Source organism: Corvus brachyrhynchos, unplaced genomic scaffold (genome assembly GCF_000691975.1).
Source record: "Corvus brachyrhynchos isolate BGI_N302 unplaced genomic scaffold, ASM69197v1 scaffold66, whole genome shotgun sequence".
NCBI classification, from domain to species: Eukaryota; Metazoa; Chordata; class Aves; order Passeriformes; family Corvidae; genus Corvus; species Corvus brachyrhynchos.
In genome coordinates this window covers 206,922-216,928 of record NW_008238440.1, presented here as the reverse complement: position 1 = coordinate 216,928, position 10,007 = coordinate 206,922, and the positions used below count along the sequence as shown (strand labels likewise).

Here is a 10,007-nt window from a genome sequence, read left to right as displayed (position 1 = left end):
TTCCCTCTCTGTCCTTTTTTTTCTTCACCTGCTTCTCCCACCCAGATTTTCCCTCCTTTTGTAGTCAAGTGAAGTCAAGCATCTCCTGAAACATTCCCTGCCACTCTCTCCATCCATACCCCTTCTCCCTACTAACACCATGTTGCCCGAGGACAGAGTTCTCAGAGCTTGCTTTTGTGTCCCTCAAGTATTAAGCATTAAACTAACACCAGCAAAACTATCAAAGAAATTAAAGCCAGAAATACCCCAGAAACCATTTTTGATTAAAAGACTGCATACACCCACTGAGGGCATATTACCAAGTTGTTTATTTTTCCCTAACTTCCCCTATGGATTTCATTAAGGTCACAAAACTACAGGGCAAACTCAAAGTGTTCAGAGATACTTTCCTCTTTACTTACTAATACTGAACGAACTCCCCTTTGGTTTCTAGTTCTTTTTCGTACAAAACATTTTATGAACTATAACAACTAAATATCTTCTACCTAACATATTCTTTAATACAGTTCACTCTAAATGATTCCATAACTTGAAAAACTCAAGTCTGCAAATGTAACCTTTCCCAAACCTACACACCTTCAAATAGATGATGTTTCCTCACAGTATTAGGCCAGGGAATCAAACTAACTTTGTGGCCTCAAGGGGAAAACATTTTCCAGCAGAGCCAGCTCTATCACAGTCTCATCAAGCTGCAAAATAAGACAGAAGCCTCAGAGGACACTGTGAAACCAGGAGGGCAGGGAAACACACATTTGAGCTCTGCTCAAAGCAATTCCTGTTAATAGAGCCAGGTATTAATGGCTACCCTGAGGACTTCTATCCACAAGCCAAACTCAGGTATGCTGAAATAAATCCTTCAGGCTGAGGATCAAGGAGAGCACTCAGAATTATTTATTAGAGGAGCAGAGAGAAGAGGTGAGCATACACTGTCCCTTTCACATGAAAAGTGCATATTATGAGGTCTGAAGCACAAATTAATCAAAGCACATGCTGTCTGCTTTGTACCTGCCAGAAATCCTGGTGGGAGGGGAGAGGGTTAGAAAAGGGAAGAAAATGAGGGAATGCTTGGTTACACAAAAAAACACCACAAACCAGAATTAGAATAAAGACAAGTATCAGAGATATCAGTGGCTGGAAGAAACTCCCGTCAGGTACCTAGAAACCAGAATAAAAGAGGACAAAGAGCAACCAGAGGATTTTAGTAGGAGCCCTGTGGAAACAAGCAGCAGAATTAGGGACACAAAGAGGTAACAGCATGTAGATCTTTGTCAAAGCCAAAATGCACCACAACTGTTTGGCAGAGAAGGTAGGAAAAGAAGACACTTGTCCTGTACCTAAAGCAGCCCAGGTGCCCACAGGGATGTTTGTGCACTGTGTTAGAAACAATTAAGTATTTTCTTTGATGAAATTCAGTTTTATTAAAAACAAACCAAGAGAAGAATTTGCAAAGTTCAGTGTCCACACAGGTCCCAGCAAATAGGGAAACATCAGAACTAACTGAAGGAGACAGAAGGGTCAAGTTTGGCTGGGAAGGGAAAGCCAACAAGCAAAGAAACCAACCAATGTGGACAGGGTGCCAGCAAAGAAAGCCAAGAAGAAAAAAACCTCAGCTCAGCTTTGCTGGTTATCTGCAATGAACTGCATCTCTGCTTGCTTCCACACAGCCACAGGCAAGGATTTTGTCCCACCGTGTCCTTATGACACTTTTCAGGGATGGCAGAGGAATGTTCATACAAGTCAGTGTAAGGTAATTATCCATGTAAGAAGATGCCTCCTGGTTATCATGCAAATACTACCTGTGCCAGGATCAGAGGGTGAAGGAATTTAAAAGCAGGGAATCTGAAGTTGGACAGTGACATTTCACATGGATTATGGACCAGAATGGCTGAACACTTCAAGGTGTCTCCAAGCAAGCCACAGCCCAGCCTCACCAGTTCAACTGCAGACACTGGGGACACATTAATTTCAAACTCCGTTACAACAGACACTGGCAAGACCTCACACAGTTGGATTTAGAGGACTCCTCACCTGTTTTCATTGCATTTAAGCTGAAGAACATACCTAGTGTCCTTCTCAGCCAACGAGCTCCGTAAAGCAAGCGCACCTGCACTTTACGCTGCTCTTTACTGAACTGTGATACTGGCTTTCAGTAAGGCAATACTTAGAGTTGCATCCTTTGCAATTAAGGTTTCAGAGGCACTTAGACATCCCAGGAGCTCAGAGCTCTGACCCAGTGTTTGGCTCCTGAAGGACAGCAGGACTTTAAGCTTGTCTCCCTTGCTGCAAGTTTGGGTCTATGGCAGCTGATCACACTCCGGTGGGAGCCTCATGCTCCAGCCAAAGCCCATCCACAGAGCAAAGGATCCCAGAAATTCTGACTAACAGACCAAGGCTACTTTCCTTCCCGCTTTTTCAAACCTGAGAGCAAGATCCTTCAATCCACCAGAAAAGGACGGTCCATCTACCTCCAGTCTTCTCCTTGGAGATCCTCCCCAAATACATTTTTTCAAGCTCCTCTGCTCCTGAGATGCTCTTTAAATCATCTGGAAAGAAATCTGCCTCCTGAGCTGACTCCCAGCAAGTGTTTTTTAATGGATGCACAACGTCAGGGAAGCTGAAGATACTCATTGCATTGGTCCATGGTATGATCCTGCATTTTACAGTGGAAGTGAATTCCAGATGTTTTACCAGCCCTTAGAGACACCATGTGAAGTATTTTCCTTGTCCTTCACCTTGCTTGGCATTACTTTATGGTATCCCCAAACATCTAGAGAAGTAAACACAAATGCTGGCAGGAAATACTTAAGTCATAAATTTAATTAGAGGGCGCTGAAAGCCTCTAATTACTTACTGCAGGAGGGGAAGCTGTTGCTGGTAGCTCAAAGGCTTTTGCTCTTATCAAGCAGTAGCAAGGAATTCTCCCTACAGGAGGAAAAAGAGCAAGTCAAGTGTATCCTAATTAAACTAATAAGCCATCTAGAGTGGGGGTTTATTTCCTAAAATAGGCTAGAGGTCTCTTAAAAGCACTCCAGCTCACCTTCACCTTTCCAGCAGGACGCAGTGCTGGAAGCTCAGCTGGGGGACACCTGGGAGCTCCCGTGCTGGCTCATCAGGCTGGTGGCAGGGTGGATATGTGGCTCACAACTGAGAGCAATAACATGAACAGCACTGTTTCTTTATTTCTTTGAGAGATTAGGCTTGTCAATCATTAATGCATAAGCCAAAAAAATCCCATCAATAAAGAGAGAGAGCATGAAAAAAGAAGATTTTAAACAAAAACTGCACGACAACTTACATAACATTAATGAAGCTTATGCCAGGTTAGACGTGCTAAGAAGTCTATACTACTTAGTGAAAGCATATTCATCACTAAAACATGAGTTATTTCTCCTACAGATTGGTTAAAAATGCATTTGCTTTCCCACTGCCAAATGCAAGAGGGAAGAGACAGTGGAAACACAGCAGACAGACAATAATGATCTGGGCACCTCCACACCACAGCACCCTGAGATTGTGTCTGTTCTCACATCAGACTTCTGCTCAGGCTCCATATGAAATGTCTGCAAGCTGATTAATACCTGTTTTCTACTCTGAATGAATAGTAATCAATGCCTCTTTTCCCTACTTTGCTGAGCTTGCTTCCCTAGGGAAGAAACCACCACTCTTAGACAAAAACAGAGCCACAGGTTGCCTCCCTGTACACAGCCCAAAAGCATGAGCCCGTGCTGGCACACACATCTGACCAAAGGTTTGTGTTGGATGAGTGTCTCCAGGGCTTTTGGTCTTGCATGAGTGAAGAAAAAGCATTTAGGCTCAAATTACAGGAGCATTGTTGCCATTAATAAGGCAGTAACATTTACCTCCCCCCGTCCAGTAAGCCTATAAATTATCAGTGGGAAGAAGGAGGGGCAGGAAGAAGGGAAAAAGGTGGGTATTATCTTCTCACCGTTGCGTTCAGTCACACATACAGCAAGCTGCCTCGCAAACCTGACACAAGCACAATACAGAGGCACATCACTCCCCAAAATCCTTTGTCAAGATCAGTCCTGATCACCCCACAACGGCCAATTGGTTGTTTTGATGGTAGTTTTACCTAAATAAAACAGGTTCTGTGAAAGGAGCAGCTCATACATCACCTCACTAATGCTGCAGCATTTAGATCTCAAAACACACGCTCAAAATTCACACAGATGCTACAAACATTGTCCTGGAATATGTAATTAAAATGCAACTAACTGCACAGACCTTTTAACTGAATCTCCTTCCAAATTACTGTGCATTGTCTTTGCTCGGAACTAAAACCAATCCTCTCTCCCACTCTTCGGCCAGGATCTGGCCCGTGGATTGTCAGTGCTCTTGAGCAGCACAGCTTGCTTGTGTCCAAATGTTCACAAGCTCCTTTCTCCTTAAAAAAGGAGAGGAAATTTCCAGTGATCAGGCCTATCTTTGAGTACCACAATTCCCATTACCTCTGTGTAACATCCATAAGGATGCTTAGGGGAACAGTGATGAACCTCTCACCCTTCTGCCTGAGCTCAGCAGCTCCTCCAGCACACAAAGGCAAATCCCCTCCCAGTAGAGGCTGCTTTGATAATCCAAGTGAAGCGTGTGGCTGGAACCAGGCACAGAGGGAGAGATGCAAAAGGGTTTTATCACTATGCAAGTGAAACCCAGAAGGAGTGAGGTCAGCTCTGCAGCACTTCAGTTGTGCTTGGCTGAGTAAAAGCAGCGTTATTTTTTTAAACTGAAACCCAAAGCAAGCAACAAAATGAGAACAAGTTGCTGTCAGATCAATCTACTATCAGCTTCCTTCATTACCAAGGGAGAGCCAAGGCCAGCTCATTTTATCCTCTCCTCAAATTATCCTCTCACCTGGACATTACCACTGCCCTAATAGCCATGGCCAGATGTAGCCAGTCCCAAGCTGTCTTTAAGCAGACAGCCAAGCAAACAAGAACCTCTATTTCTTCATTTTCAGAGCACGCTGCTTCCAGGGTGTTATTAGGCTGTGGAAAAATCAGGTCCCAGGAGAAGATAATAATAAAGCAAAGTCCATTGCAGTCCCCTGAATCTGCTGCCTCACTCTCAGGCAATCAAACCACAGCACAGAGACATCCAAGTGCAGCAGCAACATCTGTAAGTTATACAAAAAGCTATTTCAGTCTACTACAGGTCAGAACCCACAGTGTTGAGGGGCAAAGGAACAGAAAGCCGAGTCCAAAGGATTTGCCTCTGGACCTTTTTATCCAGTGTGCTGGGAATCGCCTGCAGAGCACTCGAGAACAGAGGAGCAATTAGCAAAAATAGTGTGGGATTCAGCACTTCTTCCCTACAAACAAATCTTGTTTATGTAAAGCCTAAGGGATGGGAGTGATAGCATGACAAGATAAAATGATGAAAGTGAGTGGATGCAAAACAGACTGTCATGAAACCAGAGGGAGAAACACTGGGTATTTTGCAAAGAATATACGTCCTTTCTTTGGCTGGGTTGTTTTTTTTTAACCTCAAAAAGCAGACATCACATTTGTGGCAGGAGGGAAAAGAAAACAGGTGTTCACGACACGCTTTGGAGCTTTATGTATCAAAACTAACTGCCAAAATCCACCTCCCTGTTGTCTGTTTTCCAGCAAAGCCCTGCTCTGCTGCCTGGGTAACCAGTGCACTCGTCCAGTGCTCATGACAGGGACCCCAGGTATTTGATCATCTCTGTCCCTGCTAAACACAAAACAGGGAATTGCACACGTTCAGCCCTCATATATAAAGCTTTAAATTCTTTTTCCCCAGTGTTGAGGCTTTCTGGAAATGCCTGACACTCTGTATCAGGTGCACCCTGCAGCAATAGGGGGTGAGATGCTGATGCCCCTTTGAAAGCTTTATTTTCAGATGATGCAGGTGAAAATGCTGCTAAAAGCTGGAGGACCATTGTGTGCCACTAGTGATATGATGGAAAATTAACTAACCTGCAGTTATCTGCATCAAGGAGTCCATCTGAGCTGCCAGTCCTGGGGCAGAGCTGCCTTTAGCACACCAGTGGGATTTACAGTGTGGATAATTAGGTCTGTGATATTCATAATAACAGGCGGGATGCTACATGGCTCCACTTTCACAGGGAGACAAAACTAGACCAGAACTTGCTTAAGATTTTACCAAAACCTCTCATGACAGCACAAACACCCAGAACAGTTGTGCACTGCTGCAGGAAGGACCTGGGGCTCAAAAGGGGAACAGAGAAAGGCTGTTTGATAGGGGGGAAATACATGGTTGGGATGCAGAAAAAAAACCACGAGAGCACCTCCTTCCTTTAGGAATCTGGAGATAAGACTGGAAGGGAAAGGTCCACTGAGTTTCCCTTGAAATGGTTTAACTTGTGGGGCTCTCACACAGTCAGAAAGAAGCAGCAAAGAAATGTGGTTACAACCCATGATTTCCCAGCCCACCAGAATATAGGAAGTGGTAACAGTTTGTCTGTAAACATTAAAATAAGGTCCCTTTATAGTACCAATCTTTCTGTCATTACAGAGAAAGCACTGCAATGCTACTGAAAAACAAAATGCTCAGAAGAGAACACTTCACACACTTCATTTAACTTACACCCTCACACAGGTAATAACGGAAGGATTCTAGGTCAAAAAAGCCATTAAATAAAATACATGTAATAGTCTAATGTGCTCACCTTCCCATCGTAGCGTTTCACTATGAACTGGTCCAGGCCCAGGTCTGAAAGAGAAAAAAAAATACGTACAAAAAAAAAAAGCTTTTATAGCGTAAAAACAACTATTTCTTGTGTTTTCTGTTTGAGAGGACTGGAAAGTAAAATGCACAGTATGAGTAACATCTGCAGAAACTGTAAGGACAGGAGGAAAAATTTATTTGGTTTTGTACATTTTGTACTTTGCATTTTGAACACAAAAAACCACCAAACTCATGGAATCAGAGAAGAAAACCTCCTTCTATAGCAGGGCCAGCAAGAGCTCAGCAACCAGCACCTATCAAGAGCCTGAAATACCCTCCCCAAAGCAGATCCTTGCACTATTACCAGGCAAACATTTCACCTGCGACTCCTGGTGGTTTTATTAACTCCTTTTGAATGGCTCACAAATGGGAAAACAAAGACTTGTTCCCATAGTTAACTGGGATATCCCCAAACAAAGCCAAAGCTTGTTCATATTTGAGGATAAAATAAATAGATTTTAAAGGAGGTAAGTTGTAGATGCATTTGCAAGAAGTGGAGTTCTTTAGCTGGATGGGAGGAAGGCAGAAAGAGGGATTATTTACACCAATAAAGTCTCTCATACCGTCACAAAATGCTTACTTTATGTTGAAGAGGGGAAACAAATATCCCAGCCTTAGCTGAGTTAAGGCACAAAGCCCTCCTCTAACCCACAACGCCCAGCAGGCTGCATCTAACACCGGTGATGGCACATATAAGCAAGATGACAAAAAAAAAAGCAGGAAGATCAACTGTCTGATCTTTGCAATCCAAAGTCAGGAAGATGCATCCTGAGAAGAGATTAAGCGCAACTCAAACCGAGCACTTCCAGTAAAACTCAGGAGAGCACAGGCTGATTTTTGGTGCTCTGAGGAATAAAACCCCTCTGCAGAGCGACGTCTCGTGCATTTTCTGCCACTGTTTATGGTAATTAGCACATCCTCATTTCAATTTAAATTAGAAAATAAGATGGAAAAACTAAAATGAAGCCTTCCCCATGCCTGCTGCGTCACCTGCTTTTGAAAGAGGCTAATGAAACCCTTCCTGTCTACTGGAAAGTTTCATGGTATTGTGCAGAAAATGGAATTATTCATTGCTCCAGGGTGACCCCCTCGCCCTTTGTGACCCAAAGCAGCTACAGCTCCAATTTCAAAGGTCAAGGCAATTGTCGCAGAACTTTCTGCACTTGTGAAAATTCCAGCCAGAAAGCACCTTCTCAATATTTTGTGGGTCTGATAACAATGCAAATTGCATATTCGTACACATATTCAGACTTCAGTCTTCTCAATTTTATCCTCCTCCAAGCTGTGGGTATAAATGCAGTAAGTATGGGTGCATTTAGAGGCAGGATTTGTCTGATAAATGTGATTATTATACTACACTTCATGTGGTCAGAGCTCACCCCAGCCATCCATCTGGATGGTGACTTAAGCTGAGCTTATGTCCATGTGTCATAATAAAGTCATTTCTCAGGAGTACCTCCTTTTCCCATGCCAGGAAATGCTGCTGCAAGACAGAACCCTGACAGCCTGACATTATACATGTACTCATGGAAAGCCAAAAAAAGGCCATGGGCTAAAAATAGCAAGTGAAAGTATGGCACCCCCTGCAACTGGACACTGGGAAAGCGAACAGGTTTCAGTAGAGAGCAAAAATGAATGGATGCTTGTCTAGATGAACAGCAATAAAAGATGAGCTGATAACTGTCATTTTATATATAGAAGTACCAAATATATTTCTAAATAATTATAATAAATATTTATGTAATAAATCAGTATGTAAATAATGGTGCCTGGGTTGTGCCAGCCATGGGGTGGCCACAGGCCCAGGGCAGGGCCCGTCCCCTGTGCTGGCCCTGCTGAGGGACCTCAGGGCTGGTGTTTATCCAACTGGGCTGGGCACTTTGTCCTGAAAGATCTGGGGAGGGACAGAGCTGAAATGTCTCAAACTTCAAGAAAGATATTAAGGGTCTGGAGCCCCAGGAGCGGCTGAGGGAGCTGGAAAGGGGCTGAGCCTGGAGCAAAGGAGGCTCAGGGGGGACCTTGTGGCTCTGCACAAGTCCCTGACAGGAGGGGGCAGCCGGGGGGGTCGGGCTCTGCTGCCAGGGAACAGGGACAGGACAAGGGGAAACGGCCTCAGGCTGGGCCAAAGGAGGTTTAGATTGGATATCAGGAAAATTCCTTCACCAAAAGGGTGGTCAAGCACTGGCACAGGCTGCCCAGGGCAGTGGTGGAGTCACTATCCCTGGAGGGATTTAAAAGCCACACAGATGTGGCACCTGGGGACATGGTTTAGTGGTGGCCTTGGCAGTGCTGGGCCAATGGTTGAACTCAACCCTAAAATCTTTTCCAGCCCTGATGATTCCACAATTCCACTGCACACACAAGCACATTGGCTCCCACCAGCGTCTTATGGTCACCCTCCCAGCCATGCACAACCATGTCCCATTTCCTCTGCTGCATCAATTAAGCTGCACACTTAAATTCCTCTGTGAAGTTCCTCTTACATAGGACCTGAGAGAAGAAGCCAATTCAAAAGCTGAAAAGGGGCATTTATGTTCAAGGCATACAGTTTTACTCTATACATTTTCCTTTTCCAGTACAGTTTATTTTCTTTTTTAAGGACTTAGCTGCCTGTTTTTCCACAAGCCTTTAAACCTGACAAAAGGAAACCAACAAAGAGGGTCTGTTACCTGGTGCCTGGGGTCTGTCTTTAAATTACATAAAGACCCCAAGAGGTTTTTAGTCCAAGTTGCTACAATAGGAATTCAGCATTTGTGCAGCCAGGAGAGCCAATGGAAACACTGCATGGATGAGGACAATCACAGCTGAACAAGGGAAGGGAAGAATGTGAGCTATTACAGCTCTGTTTTTCAAAAGGCAGAGTGCTGTGTTAAAGGCACCACAGGATTGTCTCTAAGTGCCACACTCCCAAGACAAACAGTCCCTGGCTGGGCTATTGCTGCCGAGCTGCAGGAATACAGGCTAATAGGCATGTTTAACCAGGAACAAAGAGCTTTTCCACCTTTCACTGGGGAGCAGGGGCTGAAATAGCATTCTGCCAGAAGTGGTTGAAAGGATTTCCTCAAGAAATGCAGCAATGAAATCCAGAATTTTCAGGAGGATACCTGGCTGCTTCAAGCTTTCCTGGGACACACATCATGGCTACTCTGGATTGCAGAGACCGCCCAGAGCTTCAGTTGTTGTTTCTGTTGAACACACCCAGAGTTTCCACCATGACCTGCCCCAGAATATGCTTTTATTTACCTGACACCCTGTACAACACCTCAGCTTTCCCT

The 10,007-nt window shown here is 44.2% G+C and overlaps 1 protein-coding gene across 2 annotated transcripts in view; it reads right to left on the bottom strand.

The window, feature by feature from the left end:
* Positions 1-10,007, bottom strand: part of MICU1 (mitochondrial calcium uptake 1) — an 84,704-nt gene that overhangs the window by 44,782 nt on the left and 29,915 nt on the right. Inside the window, exons 6-7 of one of the 2 annotated variants that reach the window (XM_017736559.1) lie at positions 6,674-6,717; positions 1,006-1,017 (exon numbers count right to left, since the gene is read on the bottom strand). The exons of the other annotated variant lie outside the window; for it this stretch is intronic. Of the exons in view, the coding sequence (XP_017592048.1) occupies positions 1,006-1,017; positions 6,674-6,717 (56 nt within the window). The remainder of the gene's footprint in view (positions 1-1,005; positions 1,018-6,673; positions 6,718-10,007) is intronic. 2 annotated transcript variants of the gene reach the window in all.